The 21,546-nt window shown below is 30.1% G+C and overlaps 1 protein-coding gene across 4 annotated transcripts in view; it reads left to right on the forward strand.

Moving 5' to 3' along the window:
• The window catches only part of LOC129971532 (proton-coupled amino acid transporter 1-like), an 80,146-nt gene that overhangs the window by 36,270 nt on the left and 22,330 nt on the right, over window positions 1-21,546 (forward strand). The window contains exon 1 of one of the 4 annotated variants that reach the window (XM_056085397.1): window positions 13,233-13,375. The exons of the other annotated variants lie outside the window; for them this stretch is intronic. Coding sequence (XP_055941372.1) covers window positions 13,283-13,375 — 93 coding nt within the window. The 5' untranslated portion in view covers window positions 13,233-13,282. Of the gene's footprint in view, window positions 1-13,232; window positions 13,376-21,546 lie in introns of those variants that run through there. 4 annotated transcript variants of the gene reach the window in all.

The following is a 21,546-nucleotide window of genomic DNA, read 5'->3' on the forward strand; positions in this document are numbered from 1 at the left end:
CCACATTTTAGACCTCCCAGAATTCGAAAAACACATTTTTGGAAAATATCCGTCGGTCCATCCATCTTTCTGTCTTTAACAAAGATAACTCAAAAACGCGTTTAGCTAGATGGATGAAATTTGTTATATGGCCTTTACACCAAATTTGTAGGTTTCTATCAAATTTTGAGCAAATTCCGTTCAGACGAAGGCTGTCTGTCTGTCTGTCTGCTGTTTGAATATAATTTAATACCAAAACTAGAAAACAAAGAGAGCTAAGTAAATAAAATTTGATGCACGGAATTAACATCTATAGTCTAGACACCTTCCAAATTTTCCAAATCCAACAAAAGATTGAGCGTCTGTCAGTTTGTACTTTTAGAATTATGTAAACTTGATATCTGAAAGACGCAATGACATAAATATATCGAATTAGGTATGAGATTTGTGACAAGTGTAGCTTTGTGTCAAATGTTTGTTTCAATCGGTTGAGGGAAAACGCTTCTAAAATACAAACTGGATTTTCGGATACTATTTGCCACCTGACACGGTTAATAGCCAGATAACTCGCCAAGGGTTATGCGATAGGTTCAGTAAAAGTACTATATTAACGCCGAAGGTTAGTATTTTGTAATTACTGAACAGCAATTAGCCTTTATTAAAGAGTATACGGAAAAGTTTTAAGGAGACAAATATGCTGGTTGTTAGATGGATAAATCTCTGTACACTCACTCAAGCATAATTTCTTACATTTCACAGTTTCGGCTATAAAATAATTTTAGACTTTAATATTAAAGTTTGATGTATAAAGTTCTATAAGAACTAGAGAAGGATTTTTTTCTTTATAAGAGGCTTAACATCGAAATCTCGAATATAAATAAATAAAATATTGTCAATAAGGCAACCGATTTAATTTTGGAATACATTATTCAAATTTCTGGCTAAAAAAGTACCTCAGATAACAGCCAAGCCTAAAATACTGTTCAATTGTATGTTAGACGAACTGAAATATGGCATTTATCACGTGATAAATGCCTATTTGAATTCTTTGCATACCAAACAACTTCAATTAATTCACGAATCAGCTAAGTTGATCTTTTACCACACGTGATCAGCGTTCACATAAACGTAAAAGTTTGCATTTGATTATAAGCAGACGATAATTTAAAACAAAGAATCTAAAATTTGAAGAAAATATTTGCCAAACGAATACAAACAAAGGCTTACAAATATTTACAGAACTTCCACAACAATATACCGTGCTGTGAAGTAGGAAAGAAGCTGGGAATAAACATTTTTCTCCATTCCCAGCTTAACATTCAATGTCTGATTATATCTTATCTTTTTAAGATCTTCTATTATTTATATACAGGGTAGCTATAATTAAACTATCATTGATAAAGAGAAAATATAATAATCGTCAAACAATTCGAACTCGAGATTTTAACGCATCTCAGTTTTTCAGGTCTCGTATTTCGATAAAGATATTTTTGGAATTATGTCTGTGAACATAACTCAAAAAAGCTCTTTGAGCTAATTGGATGAAATTTAGAATATGATCTCTACTCCAAATTTGTAAATTGCTTTCAGATTGCGAACGGAGTCCAATTAAAAGAAATCTAGATGTACGAATGTAGTATAATTTCAAAACGAAGAGAACTGTTATTAAAATTTATTGCATAGATTTAAAGTTCAGATTTGAATGAAATTTGAAACCGCGTCTGTCAAATGGTTGACAGTCTGTTAACTCATTAAATTGTAATTTTTTCCATTAACAAAATAAGTAGCTCATATTCTTATTTATATTAAAATTTGGCGCGTGAAAAATAGAATCATTCCCCTTCGAGGAAAAAAAAAAGACCACGAAAGTAAAAGTTTAAAAACGGGATCTAGAATTTAAATTGTGGATCACTATCTCAAAATGTGGAATTAGAAAATACGGCATTACAATAATTTCCTTGGGAGAATATTTAAGGAGTTGTAAAATTTTCATATCGTAAATTAGTGATCCAAAAATCGTTTGATAGGCATTATTTATCTTTTATTGAAAAGAGCAAAAAGTTACAAAAGCTCTGTTGTAATATAACGTAATGCAATTTTCGACATCCTATTTCTTAACAAATGTAATTCAAACGTTTTAAATTTGAAAAATGTCACAAAAAATGAAATGATGTACAAATATGTAGAGTGAAACGTATGCACAGTTTCAAATAGCTGTAATTTGAATAGTATGTGTTTTCATGAATCTGTATTAAGAGTTCAGAAATTGTTTTATCTGTTCTTTTTCCCTTAGAAATTCTTTTACTTAAATATTTAACTTAAGAATTATGTAGGTTTTAGAATCGCCTCTTTCACAAAATCTGTTGTATTATATTTGACTTTATTCCTCTGAATATGTAGTTTCAGAATGGTGTCTTAATTTTGTTCTAAATATTTTTTGATAACATTGGTTAGTTCAAATTCAGCCCATAAAAGTATACACTATCTATATGCTCTAGAAAAATCAACGAAGAAAACAATCTTTAATTTCTAAAAGAAAATTAGATACAGGAACTTTTAAAAATAATTCCTTTAAAAATTCCTCCTATCACATATAATTACTTCTTTTACAGTTGTTTTAAAATGTAAACGAGATTTAGGGCATCCTACATAAAATAGTAACAATTTTTTTCTATAAAAAAATGAAAAGACAAACGATATTTAAGATTAGCTTCTGGGTCGAGGGAGGGAGGGAAGAGAATCTCTTATCGATTGCTGATGGAACTTGCGCAAGATCATCATTATATTTTCGAATTTATCAAAAGAACTTTTTTTTCGACTTCAATAAACACACCTTCACACATTCCGACTAGAAGTATCTCCTTCTAGATGAAAGAGCAAATGTTAAACAGAATCGCCTCGTCGTTAAGTGGAACACATGATTTCTCGCGTTTCGAAATGCTTTTCTAAAGTCGATAACCGAGAAAGTATGCCAAGTTTACTGCGATATGATTTAAAAGTCATCACTTGCATGTTAAAATCAAAATTCATGTATCGTAATAAATCTACATTTTTTTTTCAACTGTCTTGTATATAAAGTATACAAAGAACCGGCGGAAGTAGTCTCGCTAAAATTTTTCACATTCTTTCTAATAAGGTGTTACTCCCCACACACAAAAAATTTCGAATCATGTGACGGTAGAGAACGCCTTGCCAGCACTGGCGTACAATAGTTGCAATATATTTATTTTTGGCATGAATTCAGCATTTTTACTTAATCTGTCTTGTCATTCTTTGGCGAATTGTTTGGCGATTAATCCCTGGCATGCGGTTAATAGTATCCGAAAATCGAATTTGAGTTTTAAATGTGTTTTTCCCAACAAATGGAATTAAAATTTGACAAAAAAAAAAACTACAGTTGTAGTCCGAAAATCTTATATTAAATTTAATATACGAGTATTAAAGCCATTGTGTTTTTGAGTTAACGCGTTTACATGCTTCTGAAAGTACAAACTGATAGATGGTTTGGTTTAGTTATATTAACGTCCCGTTTGAAGCTACACTAGGGCTATTTTGGGATGGACCTTGAAATTTTGAACCGTGGTCAGATGACGGGGACGACACCTGAGCTGGCACCCCCTTCTCCACACCGCACCACACCAGCTGGAGGACGTTTGGTCATGATGGATTTAACGTGCAACAGACCCCCTTACACGAAAATTCTTGGGTGGAATCAGGTCTCGAACCTGAAACCCTCCTGTTCCGAAGCCGAAACCTTACCACCAGGCCACCGCGGCCCACAAACTGATAGATAGTTAACCCATTACTGGGTTCAGCTCAAAGATTGCAAGGTGCTGACACTATAAATGATAAATCTAGGTATTGAATTTTATCCATTTTGATATCGTCTTATCTTATATTCGGACAGCCAGAGCAACACGTTTTCTTTAAATAGATTTTGTTTAAAATCTGATTAAAATTTGTAAATTTGTGAGGACCATATACAGATTTCATCCGTCAGGCGGTTTTGAATTATCTTTGTCAAACACAAACATTTTCCAAACATGCGTTTTTCGAACTTAGGGATGTCTAAAATGTGGCGATTTGTCAAACTCTCGATTTCGAATTATTTTGCGATTACTATTCTTTTTTTAAATTTCGTATTCGAGAAAACAAAAAAATATTATAACCATCAACGAACTCGAAAGCTTGGTAAATCTTCCCGCTTTAAGGTAGACGGATGAAATTTGGTATGTGATTTTGACGCCAAATTTGCATATTTCTATCCAATTTTGAACGAATTACATTCTTTAGAAACTTCTCTGTCTCTTTGAATGCAACTGAACATGGTATATACAAAACGTAAAAAATGTAAATCGATAAAATTTAGTGTACAATTTTAAATTCTAAAGCTAGATTTTTAATTAAAACCTCAAACGGTTGGCTATCTGTCGATCACTTTATTTGTTTGAGCCGATAAGTGGGAAACATAAAAATTTAGATAAATAAAATTTAGTTTCGTTTTTCCTAAAATCACAGCTCTGTGTGAAATTTTGGTTTCATTCAGTGTAACAAAAGGCTTCGAAATTTCTAAAATGTATAATCAGTTTTCTTCAATATATTACGAAACACGGACTGCTCATGTATGAAGCTCTGAAAATAAAAATCTGAGCAATTATGTGACGTTCACAGCCTTGTACAAAGTCCACAGTTTGTGTGCAAGGAAGAGAGAACCCTTAATACCATTATTAGGGATCATTACTTCTGGTTTCATTTAAAACTACTATGTATCACATTGACTTAAAATGCTGCTGTGACAATGTAAATTGTATATATATATATATATATGATATCTCTTTTATTTAATTTAATTTTTAATTAAGTTCCTACTTTTTTGTATATTTTAAATTAGCCCATATTACTTTATTCTAAAATGTTCTCCCATTTCCTATTTCGAATCTTATTTTTTTTAAAAAATGGCAACACGTGGTATAAAAAAAATTCCTTTGTCTTTATTTTCCCTCGCCGCGATCAAAAGGATAAGAATCCCTAGCGCCTCTGCAGGTTTTTTAAAGATATCTAAAATTACCTTTCCTAAGTCCGCACGTGTCAAATAAATACCTATAGGTATTTCTTAATAAAACCACTAAAGGGGAAAAATTCTGTTCCTTTGGTCTTTTATTGCGAAAACCATTTCTTCTTTGTACAAATTGAAATAAATCTCCCAGGATAAAATAAATCGTTATTTTTTTTTGGGGGGGGGGCACATATCTGCAAAGTTATTTTTACATATATATGCATAAAAAAATCGTACATTGTAATCGTTCACTTTGGCGAGGAAAATATTGAATTAAGTGTTAACTTTTTAAACTAGATATGTTGGAGAAGCACTTGCAATCCTCGTTAAAGTTTCTATTGACACTGAATATAAATATATTTTGTATTTTATACCAAATTTCATTTATCTAATTCGTTGCGTTTTTGAGATATTGGGTTTACATGCATGCAAATGTACAGACAGGCAGACATCAATTCACTGATGGATTTGGTTACAAATTTCATATCAGTATTTCAGATGATGAAATTGGGAAATAAATTTTATCCATTTTCTTTTCTTTTTTTTTTTTTTTTTTTCTTCTTTTTTTTTTTGTGTGTGTGTTTTGTTGTTTTCATGTTCATTTGCATTATAGAAACAGATAAACTTTCTGCAAACGGATTTCATTCAAACTTTGAGAGAAATTTAAAATATGGTGCAACAACCATGTACCAAATAGCATCCATCCATCTATCTCTTGAATTGTTGTTTCACAGACATACATTGTTCCAAAAATATACTTTTCCAACTGAGGAAGTTTGGCGCATGCGCAGAATGCAAAGAACGCTTTGGCGCAAATTGGCGATAGCATTTCTCGCCACACTATTCACCAAAATCTTGAATTCGAATTTTTTTAAGGATAACGGTACTTTCGCTTTATATACGAGAAAATCCTTAAACAAAATTAGGACTTAAAACCCAACCTCTTTGATTACATTGGGAAATAGAATTGCTACGAAAGTGAAGAACGATAAAAATAAACCATAAAACTTATTACTGGAACGATCTATCTAGAAGAATAATAAAAATATCATAGTATTTTTATCAATATAATTCACAAGCGAATAAAAACAAGCCTCCAATAAAGGAGTCGATTATCTTTCATTATCTCATCGATACATGCAATGGTTGATGAAGTCAAAGGTTGCTTTTTTTTTTCAAATATAATTTTTATTTCTAAAAAAATTGTAAATATGCTGGCTATAATGTTAACGACCCTTTATACAGACGTTTATTTTGATATAAATATTTTTTAAAAAACTTCCTGATAAATATGAAGATATTTAATTGATTACTGAATCGAATAATTTAACCGGATTAAGGAATACTAATTTTCAAGAAAGAAAAGACGAAGTTAATAAAAATTTTCCCAAATCAGTTTCACTTCTATTAAATAGTAAAAATACTGTTACGAACCTGTGATGCGGCTTCCCAGCATAGTGGGTTCCATAGGAAGTCCCAAAGCTTGGCGACAAACTTGGCGAGCATTTGGCGACTTTGGCGCCAAAATAGATTATACCCTAAACATCGAGAATTTTCCCGATCCGTCCAGTAGGAACGGAGATACGCCCCGAACGTTCCTGATTGGTTGAGAGGCCTCTAGCCCCGCCTCCTGAGACCTATAAAAGGAAGCCCCCGCAGCTGCCAGGGGGTGGTCGTGAATTGAGTCGTGGACCAGTGGAGTCGAAGAGTAGTCGGAAGCGACGGTGAAGAAGTCGTCTTCCAGGGACTAGCGGAGCAGCCACGGAGTAGAGCTGCTGTGCATACTGTTGTATGCTGTACGTCTCGGCTGAAGATAATCGCCTTCTGTGCTGTATATAGTTGTCGTCTTTGTGCTGTCCTGTGTGTCTTCGTGTAAATAAACGTCGTTGTTTTATTTTCTACTGCCGCCTGGTGATTGAGAGTTCTTTACACCATACAACTCCCACTATCCAAACGAACCTGGAAATTTCGTATCAATACATTGTATTTGAAGCAAATGCTGAAAAATCTTACCTATACTTTGCGATTTAATAATGTTAAAAATAATATATGAAATAACCCTATTTCTTTTTAAAATATCCCGGGCAACTTGGGATATCAGGCAACATCATTAAAAAGTATAATAAATTTGAATTTTGAGAAGGTATTAAAATCTTCTACTTCATTTCAAGATGTGAATATTCTCCGTTTTCACTTCCTCCTATACGAAGCATATAGAAAATATTGTAATTTTTAAAAAATTCGAACTCGAGATTTTGATGAATCTCCACGTTTTATAACTTCCTGAGCTCGAAAAAAACATTGCTGAAAAATGTCCATCTGTCTGTCTGTCTGTGACAAAGATAACTCAAAAACACTTCCAGCTAGATGGTTGACATTTGTATATGATCTTTACACCCAATTTGCAGATTTCTGTCAAATGATGAATAAAATCTGTCTATCTGGCAGTGCGAATATAAGTTAACACAATAATTACAAAACAAAGAGAGCTAGATAGATTAAATTTGGTACACAGATTATAATATAGACACTTGTCAAATTAAGAGATATTTCTAACAACGGATTGACTGCCGATGGGTTTACATTTTCAGAAATATATAAACACAGGGACTTAAATATATGAAATTCAATATGGGATTTTGTGGCTACAATTGCAATTTTGTGTCAAATGTTTGTTTCAATTGGTTAGGAAAAACGTGTCTAAACCTCAAATACTATTTTTGGCTACTATTAAAGCATGCCATAGATTAATCACCAAATAATTCGCCAAAGATGATACGATAAATTCAATTAAAATTCTAAAGTCGTGCCAAAAGTTAATATTTCATAACCATTGTACGCCAATATCATGTAAAGCGTTCTCTGGCATAACAAGTTTATTAGAGAGTATGCGAGAAAGTTTGCAGGAGACCACTCCAGCTGGTTGCAGTTTATTTTATCTCTAATTAGCCACTGTTGGCAATCAAATGGTTCACAGGGATTAATGCCTGCTAAAAATTTCAATTAAATATTTTATATGATTTGATTTAAATGATTTTCTTAGCAAAATATTTTTAATTTTGATAGAAACCTTACATCATTCTGATCATTATGCTATAACTTTCTCAATTTTCTGTCTGTATCTTCATGCATTTAATTGTATTACAGGAAAGACAACAATATTTAAAAGATCAAAGCATATTAAATATTTTGCACTACTTTCTGATTCTGAAGTGAAACGTTAATTGTGAGTATAATGAATTTGGAAATGTATTATAAATGCTAAAGTTCATTCAGAAACTATTATCTCACATGAAGGATTTTCGAATTGTCTTAAAATTTTAAAAATTACCTTTTTAATTCTATTAATTTCCTTTTTTACTACCAGTTTTTCTTTTTAACACATTTTTCAAAATTTAATCTGATATGCAATCGATAGCAATATTTTTAATCTTATGATGAAATTCAAGCTCCTCCATCAGAGCATTCAATGCTTTTGCAAATGTTAATATTAAGATTAATTTTTTTTTTCTTCGAGTATTCATTCCGAACTAGGATTTTCATTTCCGCTTTTATTTCATTGTATATATACTTTTTTAATTTTTACGCATTCTTGAGGTAATTTGTTATTGACTGAAATAATTAAATTCACGTTTTTCAGTCATAGCAAACGACAAGTTTAATTTTTTTCTAAAAGCATTTTATATTAATTGTTTAAAAACTTTAAAAAATAATCTGAGTGAACAAGTTCGTCGCTGAAATCGGTTGGTATGCTACATTTTTTTAGCTTTTAGGGGGAAAAAATTGCATGATGTAGCACCAGAACTGTAATGCGTCACCGGATGGGATGAAAGATCTCTGCCTTACGCGCACATTCTGGCAACCCCTGACACCGGAAACAGAGTATTTCCGGAGTTTTTCTTCAGTCTGTGTGCGGTTCCCTTGCTTGCATATGAGGAACCCATGTTTACTTAAAGGATGTAATTTTTATAGAATTAGTTAATTAAAATTTCTTTTTGAATTATTACTTGACTAATTCCTATAATGAATATGTTACAGTATCACTAAAAGACGTCTTTTTTTTTTTTAATTTTAAAGGTGTAAAACTATTCGTGCATTAACAAACTCGGAAGTCATTAAAATTTTGATATATTTTTAATTATAAAAAAACTTCCTTAATAAAAACAATTATCAGAAGTAAATAACCTCAAAATTTTGTTGTACTAGTCGCCTTGTAAAGCAATTAGGATGCTTTTTGCATCATACAATTTAAAAATGGTGCATCAGCTTATAAGCATTACCTCATCAAAGATACAAAAAACTAAGTTTTTGATTAAGTTTTGCTGCATTGTCCAAATATTTGATTTTAAGGCATTTCTTCTTCCCTTCTTATTATACATGTTGCAAAAGTGGACGCTTTATAATAACTTATTAATGACCGGTATTAATAGAAAACAACCAAATAAAAATCGAGAATGTCAAGATGATTCATAATTTTCTCGAATTTTCGGAGAAGAAAACAACCAAATAAAGTTTGGAAATGAAAACATAATGAGTAATCTTCTCGAAATTTCGAAATGTATCGTAATATATTTTTTCATTTCAAACCGTGTAAACATATTTTTTTAAGTCATTGATTATATAATTTCTCAAGAAAAAGAATTTGATGGAATAGGTTATAGATGTTTTTAATTAATAGCTCAAATTGTATGTAATTTTAAAGGATTTTTAGATTAAAAAAAATAAAAAATGCATCCAATTCTTTAACTAGATTGTTGGGCCTCGTAATTTAGATAAAACTAATCGTTACATGTTCTGTTCTTGGTAATGACATCAATTTACGTGATGTAACTATCATGTGCAAAACGTATACTGTTCATGGCATTTCGAATCGAACAGCTTATTGTTTGACCCTTTATTACGACATCACCTTGTTTTTCCTCTTGCGACAGGCAACATTAAACAGATGTTCATTTGATTAATATGGGGTGGAGATGAATTGGCTTCATTGATTATGGCAGCAGGCATGTATGTGTCCGAACTGCAGACAATAATTTCATTGAATGGAAATTCATGGTGATTAAGGGCCTTATTCGACATGTTAAACCTATATTCCTTGAAGTTTTTATTTATTCATTTTTCTTCACTAGTTTTTGAATCTATGATTTAAGGTATAATGGAATAGAGTAACAAAAAATGTATAAAAGTGTCTTTCGTTGAAAAATGGTTAATAATTTTTATTTATTAAAATCTACTTTGCTGCTGTGAAAATATAGAATTCAGTTATTTATCTTTTTTCATAAAATTGTCTTTACTGTAGGAGGAAAAGCACACCTGTACTCAAATGTACAAAAAAAAGTATGTAATAATAACAAAAAGAACAACAAATTGATATATGAACCTATTGAACGAAACAGCAAAACATAATAATATTTAAGCTTGATTAGTTTATCTTATTTAAACTTTAAACTTTGCTTTTAATTTCATAGCAGCGATAACACGAATACAAAGCGGCGAAAATGATTTTCTCCGAACTTTCTCACCTAACATACCTAACATAATACCTAATAAATGTCCCCCCCTTTGCATAAAAATTATGACCTCTGAATAAAGGTATAGACGCCATGAGAGCTCAAATTTTTATTTTTACAGTCCCACACCTATAAGTGTTTTGTGTTGTAGTATAGTGAAGAAGACTGAATGTACATTTATGCCATATTTTACTCCAAAATTTGGTGCAGAACTACAATTGTTATAGTTGAGATTTGGTGCAGAACTACAATTGTTATAGTTGAGATTTGGTGCAGAACTACAATTGTTATAGTTGAGATTTGGTGCAGAACTACAATTGTTATAGTTGAGATTTGGTGCAGAACTACAATTGTTATAATTGAGATTTGGTGCAGAACTACAATTGTTATAATTGAGATTTGGTGCAGAACTACAATTGTTATAATTGAAATTTGGTCTGTGATTTTATTACCTAAGTTGTTGCATTTTTGAAAATGTTTAAGCGTTTGAAACATTTAAATGTTTGCTAATGGTCAACTTATTCGATGAATTTGATTCAAAATTTAATTCGATTTTAAACTTTAGGCAGTAAAACTGTGTACCAAATTTTATCATTCTAGCTCTTTGTCTTTATCATATTCGCTTGTACTCGTACAGACAGATAAACGAGTTTTCTTTGAATAAATTTTGTTCAAAATTTTATAAAAATCTACAGATTTCTTATTAAGACCACATATCAAATTTCATAAGTCTATTTCAAATAATTTTTGAATTATCGTGTTAAAAGACAAACTGAATTCCAAAAATATATGTTTTAGACTGAGGGAAATATGAAATGAGATTTGTCTAAATGTCGAGTTCGAATTAATTAACGATAATACGTGTTCTTGCACGAGAAAGTAAAAACGAACTGGTTTAACAACTTTTTTCTAATCCATTAACTGCCATTTTTTCAAAAATATTTTTGGACGGATTAATTTTATATGCACTCAAAAAATTGTGTAGTGGTATAATTATATTCAAATTATGTTTTGTTCTGAAAATGTTTGATATATTTGAGAAAGGATATCGTTATAAAATGATCCATCAAATCATTTCAATAGAAAACAAAAGACAGAATAAGTAAAAGATCCTTACTATAGACTCTCAATTATATATTTATTATTTGGTATTTAATATAAAAACCAAACCAAAAAATAACGCTTCAATTATGATAATTCTGTTCCGTCCAACTTACAGACGAATTTCAAATTTGTTCGCTTATTGTAAAGAGACTTAGCACAGAATACATACTTTCTGCTACACAAGTAATGACTTGTAATGAAAATTTATAATTTTTCAGCAGTTTCATGGCCGAAGAGAGAGAAGACACTTTCGAATTTTAAATGTTATTTTATTCCATCCTGGGAGACATTATTTATGTACAAGCAACTAGCGACGAGTGTCAATTCACAGAACAATACAAAAATGAAAAGAGAAAAAAGCGGAAGAAATTTTTTCCCCCATGATTAGATATTCTGAGATTCTGATAGGCACTTCTTTACACGTGTCAATTTAGGTAAGGGAATTATAGGGATCTTTTAAAAGAATATGTTTAGATATCAAATTTTTATCCCTTCACTCGGAGTGTGGGAACTTGTCGATTTCAGCAATATTACAGAACTTCTATTGTCTTAATTGAATAAAAAAAGGTGGAATTGGATCAGGAAATAAGAGAACATTTTAGAATGAAGTTAATATGGGCTAAATTAAGATAAAAATAAAGAAATTAATTAGCATTTAATTTAGATTTAGAGATATCAGTATATATTTGCATATATATGTAATTATATCTCTTAATCTAATTTAAATCTTAATTAATTTAGTAAATTTTATCTCAATTTAGCCCATATTAACTTCCTTCTAAAATGTTTTTTTTTTATTCCTGATCCAATTCCCTCTTTTTATTTGGCTATTTTTAATACGCGCGCTAGAAAACTGATGACAGACATTTTCTTACGCTTCGAACGAAGAAATAAAAAATCTCTAATGCTTACAACATTCTTTTAGAGATACCCAAATTTTCCTTTCCTAAATCGACTCATGTCAGAAAAATCCCTACCAAAATCTCGTAGTAAAATCATTGAAGGGAAAATTTTTGGTCTCTTCCGCTCTTGTATTGCGATGTAGACTGACGTATTTCTTACCACTTGATATTTATACGTAAATTATGCCTCCCGTGCTCGAAGTTTTAAAATTTCAAAAGTTTCTTCTATTGAACCCTGCAACTGCTAAAATATGTTTACATATATAAATATGTATATATAGAATGAAACTAAACTTTCAACAAATATATTTTTGGCGCTGGATAGCGTACGTAAAATTCCAAAATCCCGAATAGGAGTCATAGCAGCTAATGGGTTAAAAACAGATTTATTCTCTTCGTCATAAGAAAGTTGTGATATGTTTCAAACTGAATAACTTTAAGAGAGTTCCACGTAAATATTATACTGAAAAGATTAACAATATTTGAATGAAATCGGAAGTATTACACAATTGGCATTTGAAATCAGTATTGTTCAAATGATGCGCATTACCGTAATACTCGCCGCTGATTGATTGTCTAACCAAGGTGTCAGAACAATTATATCACTCGTAATAAATTATCAGCCGACCCATTGATGTGAGAGCGAAAAATTTGGGTTCTTTTGTTATCGTCTGATAAAGAAACAAAGGTGCTTTCCGTCGTTCATGGGGGGCGTCTCAAAGTAAGGGAGGATGTCGAAAGAAGAGCAGTCGCAGGAGCCCATCGAAGTGGCCCTCAGAAAAATCAGTGACCTATCCCTCAGCAACTTCGCTTCCGAAGCAAAGGTCAGTGGGCAATTTTCATCCCCTCCCCCCTTTTAATTTTTAAATTTTAGGTAGGTGATTATGTTAGAAATTTGATTTTCTAGCGAAAATATAGAAATTTTTAATTCAATATTCTTAATTTTTGAACAGTTCACTTTATAAAACCGTTTAAAGTTGGTTTTTACGAATATTCTTTTCGAAGTTACTATCACTTTTATATTTGTGTAACACACGTTTTAATACTGCTTATCATACTTTTTGAACAGTTCAGTTTATAAAATCGTTTGAATTTTGCTTTTTTACGGCTTTAAATGCTGTTTTTAAAGTTCTGAATTTCTTATTCTTACTTTTTGAACAGTTCATTTTAAAAATTCGTTTGAATTTTGTTTTTACATTTAATCTTTTCGAAGTTATTATAACTTTTACATTTGCATAACATATGTTTTAATGCTATTTTATATCTTGAAATGCTATTTTTCAAATTCTGGATTTTGATGAAATGCTTTTTTGAAGAAAATTCATAAATTGAAATCTAATAGACATCTTTTTTCAAATTTGATCTAGTTATTTCTCAAAATGGGTTGCACTTCTGGAACTATAGCATAAACAATATATTCATTTAAAATTATTCTTATTGTTGTTTTATTGCTTTATAATATAAAAAAAATAAGAATTTCTTATTATTTATCACTCGAATCCCAATATTTAAATATAAGATATAAATCCAAATTATTTTCTAATTTGGAATGTGTAATATATTTCGTATTTTAAACGGTTTCGAACAAATAATATGATAAAAACTTGAAAGTAGATGGTTTTTTTGCTTTATAACACTTGTTAGAAAGGGGGGGAAATCCACACCTTTCTTCCAGGTTTCAAAGTTCTTTTTGCTTTGAACTTATATATTTTTATTTTCTAAATTTTTTTCATTCAGTTTTATGCAAAAATTCAAAAATAAAAATATTTTATAGAAATTTTAGCACAGAATTTCATTTTGAACATAGTCCCATACATGAAACGGATTGAATAAACGAACATATCCTTTGTTTATTCGATACCACGAGAAATTAACTGAAACCTTCCAGAATTGTTATATATTTTCGCATGATTTATCGAGTAGTTATGGATATTAAATCTTTTCGGTCTATTTTACTTTTTCGTATACGTAGTATGGTGTAAGTATAGTAATCGTCAAAAAATTCGAATATCCATGTTTTAGACTTCCCGGAATTCGAAAAACACACTTTTGGAAAATGTCCATCCATCTGTCTGTGACAAAAATAACTCAAAAGCGCTTTGAGCTAGACGTTTGAAATTTGGCATACGATGTTTACATCAAATGTGTAGGTTTCTATCAAATTCTGAGTAAATCCGAGGAAGTCCATCTATCCAGCTGTTCTAATAAAAAGTAACACGATAATTACAAAATGAAGAGAGCTATATAGATGAAATTCGGTACACACATTTAATATCTATAGTATAGATTCCTGTCAAATTTTGAGCTATATCCAACTGCGTGTTGACTGTCTGTGTGTCTGCACTTTCAGATAATTCAAAGATTAAATATATCAAATTTGGTATGGGATTTTGTGATTACATATGCAGTTTTGTGCCAGATGTTTGTTTCAATTGCTTGAGAAAGACTTGTTTAAGATACAAATTTAATTTTCGGATAGTATTAACCTCATGCCAGAGAATAATCGCCAAATAACTCGCCAAGGATGATAAGATAGATTCAGTTCAAATGCTAATGTCACGCAAAAAGTTCATATTTCGTAATTATTGTTCGCCAATGCCATGTAAGGCGTTCTCTGACATGACAAGTTTATTAGAGAATATGCGAGAAAGTTTTGGGGAGACTACTCATGCTGTTTTTTTTAATGTATTCATTCCTCATTTAATATGTTTCGTATTATATAAAATCGAGATTATGCCGTAATAAATCAACAGCTGATTAGCATTGAGTGAAGAATATGCCAGTTGATTAAGTTTTTCATGCACAGACTTAAAAAAGCTCTGAAACCATCACAAGTTCTAAGCATTCCATCTTAGTGTTTTTCCCCCTCGCTGTGAGCAAGTGAAGCAGTTTTGGACGAGTAGATATGCTCGAGTTGTTCTCTGATTTTTACTTTCTCGTACACGAAAATAAAGTATCGTTATCGTCAAAAAATTCGGATTCGAGATTTTCAGAAAAGCCTACCTTTCATTCCTCCTTGAGTCTGAAAAACATATTTTTGGGATTATGTCCATCTGCCCATCGAGTTAGAAAGGTGAAATTCGGTATATTTTTATACATCTGCTCCAGATTTGTAGATTTCTTTGAAATGTTGATCGAAATGCATTCATTTGAAGTATGACCGGCTGCCCGGATATAATACTTTGGGATGAAGCGATCGGACTATTTTTCTCGCGTAGGAATATTTGTGTGATTACGCTTCTGCTTCGTTCCAGCGCATTCCTCCCGCGAACTGTTCAACACGATGCTGTGTGCGTAATTGTCAATATCTGTGTTTTTTTCTTTTCGTTTTATATGTCTAATAAATGTGTTGTCTTCAAGAACCATGCTGAGATTTATTGAAAAGTAACAACAAATACACTAATTAATGAAGAGAAGTAGATAGATAAAACTTGGTGCACAGATATAATATCTAGATATTTATCAAATTTGGCAAGAAATTGATCGTCTCTTGAACTGTTCTTACATTAAAGCTGTAAACCCGATAATTCAAAAACATAATGACATAAATACATAAAATTTTGGTTCTGTATTGAATTTTGGTTTAATGGGACACACAAAAAAGGCCAAAATACATATTCAGTTACCTGGCGCATGCGTATTAAACGCATCATAGCGTTTAACTGCCAACTGTCTTTTTTTTTAACTGTCTTTTTTTTTCTAAATGTACATTTATTACATTTGTAGCACCTCTTTTCCCCCTTGAGCAGAGAGCGCCCTCTCTTGGTGTTTTACAGAAGCCCCTTGTGGCGTTTACAGACAAGCAGATGAAAGGGAGATCTGCATCCTGAGGTCGGGTTTTTTTCTATGCGCAACCCTTGCACTAACACTGAATGCTTTCGGTTGGAAACGGTGGAATCCCTCCACCATACTGTGTGTCTTTTGTAAATTTTGTAGTGCAGCTGTGTTTGTGCAGATTAAAAATATTGTATTTAAAAACCGTGTTGTTCAGTAGAAAGTCGCAACACACTCAATATACATTTACAAATTTACAGTGACATTCAAAAATTTATTAGAGAATATACAGGAAAGTTCAGAAGAGACAACTCTCGCTGGTGTAATAATCACTGAAAGTGAAGAAGTAGCCCCTCAAATTTCATGATCACAAATTCGTGTCACTTGAAAAATTGCTTTTTGATATTGTTAGTTATAAGAAGCCTACAATGCAAAATGCAGAACGGATTAATAAAAAATGAAGTCTATTTTTATTCGCACAAAAGTTTGTATGAAATCTCTACGATTTTCCCTATGCTGCAAATGGACTGTATCGTGAACATATTTTTGCGACATAAATTATAAATATTTCATTTAAAAGTAACTCACGAGTAGTTTAATAATTATAAATATCTTTTTGTAAATAGTTGTTAATTCATGATATGTTATGTTATTTTTGAGTTTGTTGTTTAAAAAGATACTAGAATTTGGATGAAATTAAGGTGATGTTAATTTTGTAATATTATTTATAATGTAGTAAGATTTCGTTTAATAGTAAGTTTGTCTGCATTCCATTTTTGTTGACACACGAACACAACAATTGGTGACCCTTCTTTTACTTGATAAAATTTACTTACATAAAATTTGGTATGGGATCTTGTTAATAAAATTGCAGTTGTATATAAAATTTCAGTTTTATTCAGTTAAAAAGAAATCGATAAATAAAAACAACAACAACAAAATATCATCTTTATTAATTAGTAAGCGAGAAAGGTTTGGAGAAACTACCCCCTCTGGTTTTACATGATTTCTTGAATACCGCTAAAATTATCGTTACTTCCTCTACCTTATTATATAAATTTAAATGAGAAAAATGAAACGATTCAAAGGGTTCCGTTAGTTTCAAATTTCATAAATTAAAGAAAGCGCACCTGTATTTGAAACTGAGAGTTTGGTAAAAGAACATTGACAATGATGGAAATTTGTTTTCGGAATTAAAATTATATAAAAATATTTCCATGTTTAAAACTGTAAGAAAATATATAATTAAAGGTGTACGTACACACTTGAAGATTTTTTTTTAAATTTTAACTTTAAAATTCCAGTTTTTTCATAGTAGGTTATTAATATATGTTTAAACTCATTTCAGTGAGAAAAAACCTTATTGCAGTAATTATTAATTAATTAATATTTAATGAGCTAATTAGCCTATTTTTTGAAACATGATATCCCTAAATTCTAATTTGTAGAGACACACAATTCTAGTTGGAAATTATGCCTAATATTAGTCTTGATGTTGTCTGCCTCAAACAAGTTATAAAAATGTATAGTTTTTTTTTAAACAATTTTTGAAAAGGCGAGATTTTTTCTGTCATTTTAACTTTTAAACGGCTATTAAAAATTTATTTCTATGAATATAACTTTGATTGAGGCACAATACGTCCGCTATTTCATACAGATTATTTTGATATATCAATAACTGTATTTGGTTCATTTCTTGTTGAGTTATGATTGTTTGAATGAAGCAACATAGTGAAAAAATATCATTCTTCATAAAATGAGTTTTAAAAACACCGTAATTAGGGTTTTTAATGAAAGCACCTCAAGAAAAATAATTATAACTCGAGAAATATTCCGAATATTGACAACATTTTGGTATCGTTTGAAAGCTAAAGGATCAGAGAACATTATTAAGCAATAAAAAAATATTCGATATTGTGAACGATTTTCGAAGCTTCAAGTGTATACATACACCTTAGTATATTTATTTTTTTTATAGCCAAAAGTATGAAATAAAGATCCATTTACAATTATGACAATTTAAATATGTCACGTAACCAGAATTTAACATTTATTATTTAAATGTTATGATTTCGGAGACAGTTAACATTTTCTAGAAATTTTCAAATGTTGAGTGAGCATTAGTTCCCCCCACCCCTCCACCCACCCTATTATTTCAATAAGTTTTCCGCTGAACAAGATATTGCGCGATATTTCCAAGATGTTCGATATTTTAAGTGCCTGACAATATCGTGGAGATATTATTACGATGGGTTTTTTTTTTTTTTTTCCAATTTATGGTAATAGTCAAATGATTTTTTTTTTTTTATTGACTCGGGCAGCCGAGCCAAAATTGCGGTGTGCGACTTTTATATGTATTTTTGAGCATAATCTTTGCATTAATCGATTTTTTTTCGTTATGATTTAAATGCCAATCTTTTAAAGAAAGACTTAATTTTTTTCTCATTTAACAATATTAGTGTTGCCACTCATTATTAAGTTTTGTATTTCCTGTTTCTTTAATTCTACTCTTAGCTTATTCTAACTTGGAATCTGGCAACTTCTTTTTAGTTTAGGTTACGGAAAAAAATTGAAATAAGAATGGTGTGATTACGTTAAGTTACGCTTTTTAATAGTATTTATATAAGTTTTCATCAATATTATGCACGTATTCTATGCAGAATAACTTTCTCTACTGTAAATAGCCTCATTATCTCTGTGTCGTGTTGTGAAAATAAATATATTTAAAACGAAAGGAGAATTTGCATTGAGTCATAACAATTAGTTTTATTCGGCTGTGTCATTAGAAATACATTTTTTTTCGAAATGTTTGAATGTTTCTTGAAGAAAATTAGAATTTTAAATTCCCAAGATTTTTCTCTGCAGCATGAAATCGATTCTCTTTATATCTACATTTAATAAAGATGAACATGTGTTTGTATTGCCGTTCTACGGGGCAGATTGTTTGATCTAGAAAGACTAAACTTGTTACATATATATTTTGGAGGGTGGGAATGCAGCGATTTTTTTAGTTGTTAATTTTTAATTAAATGAAAATTGTGAAATGTTTGGTGTTTTTCTAGATAATGTCCGAAAATGTTACAGTACAAAAATGATTTTTATATCGTCTTAAAATTCAAAACATTTTCTTTTCAGTTATACCAATTTTTTAACATATAATTTTTTTTAAATTGATTAAAAATAGAAATTTAAAGTGCATTTTCTTTTAATTTATTTCATGTAAAATAAAAATAAAATTCAACTCGCACGAGCACATTGTGCGAACATATTTTATCAACTTGTTGCCATCGCGTTGACAAAAGATATAATTAAAATATTAAATTAGCTTACACTGCAAACTAAGAAAAATTTAATTTCCAATACGTGTTCCTATAAATTGAATTGAATATGAAGCATAATATTTTTTGGTACCCAGATGATTATCACCCCAGCTCTACTGCATTAATTTGGACTTATAACAATCCTGACTGGCTTGATTGTGACCAAGAAAATGACGTTTATCATAAACTTGTGCGCTGTTTGAAGTATTCAACTCGAAGAAATACCTTTGGAACAAGATCACTTTCAATCACTAAGAAATTTCGTCTCTTAAAATTCTTATCCAAAAAATTGTTTTTCATAAGCGCTTTCTTCAAATTTTTCTTCGTTCACTGAAGTTTCTTCATATTTATTAACTATGGTTCTCTGGCATTAAGGGATAACAGCTTTCGCAATTAAAAATTCCAAATTTTCCATTTCAGTAATAATTTTTTTCCATAATTTCTGGAAAAATAGGTTTTTTTGTAAATAAGAAACAGTCTTCTGTTACTTTTTGAAAATAACTAGATGATTGATTCAATAATACTGTATTGTCTATGGAAAACATGTTTGAGATATATATTATATTCACTTTAGTTGGAGTTCATCAGCTAATTTGCAAATAGTAAACGTTAGGCGTATACATCTAACAGGAAAGTAACTATCACTTATGAAAAGTTATGAAGTGAGTTATGAAAATTTTGATATTACTATCTAATAAAAACGCGCAATTTTAGATCACTCTCTTGACTATCTCTATGAAAGTGCATTGAAGTTCCCCAAGGTAGATCAGCTCAAAATTGTGAAATTATTAATATCCTAAAATAATGATATTCAAAATTTCATAACTCGGTCAAATTTAGTCGCAGAAAGATTTTTTTTATTTAAAAGTTGGGAGTGTTAAAAATACTTCACTGAATATAATTCCGTGCAGTACCAAAGGAATGTATAAAATTTAAACTTTATAATTTTTTCATAAGTCGGTTTATTGAATGAAGCAAATAAAATATTATTATTTACATCACTTCAATTTATGTCATTAATTATTTTTGAAATTAAAACTGAATTTTGCGATAAGTCAGATTTTGTGACATTGAATAAGTTATAAGAAAAAAAAAAATATTCTGTTGTGCAAAAAAAAACATAATCAGTTTCAGCAACGAAGTATTTGCATTGGTTGAAATTTAATCACTTCCGATTGAATTAAAAGTTCGAATTTTAGCCAATAGAAAACTAGAGATACATAATACAGTATACAGAACGGATATAGCTTATATACTGTAAGTTATATGACTATCAAAATTTGAACTTCAAAAATATTTTGCTGAAGAAAGAATAAGTTACAAAAAATATAGAATAGAATTTTCGAAAAAATATATAAAATTGAAAAAAAATATATAGAATAGAATTTTTGAAAAAATATATAAAATTAAAAAAATATATATAGATTAGAATTTTTGAAAAAATATATAAAATTAAAAAAATATAGAATAGAATTTTTGAAAAAATTTATAAAATTGAAAAAATATAGAAAATATATTTTGAAAAAATATGGTATTGAAAATTTTAGCGAGGAATAATCTCATCGAAGTAACTAACCGCCAAGGCGAATATTTGGTTGCAAAATAATATTACATCACCAGCGCCTGAAAATAAGAAAAGGGAATTTTAAAAAATAAAAAAGGAAAATTATAAGATATATGCTCAAAATACTTAACATTTTTAGATATCTAAGCTAAAATATCTAAATTTTAAAGTAGTTATTTAAAATTCATTCATTCCCTATTCTTAATAAATACATCTTACTTTGAAAAATTGATTGAAACAAAAAAATATAGAATTTTAAATGCTAATACGGGATATTCGGATTTAAATTTCAAAAATTCCTGCAATAAATTAAAAAAAATTGTTTGTTAAGTAACTA

Source organism: Argiope bruennichi, chromosome 6 (assembly GCF_947563725.1).
Source record: "Argiope bruennichi chromosome 6, qqArgBrue1.1, whole genome shotgun sequence".
Taxonomy (NCBI): domain Eukaryota; kingdom Metazoa; phylum Arthropoda; class Arachnida; order Araneae; family Araneidae; genus Argiope; species Argiope bruennichi.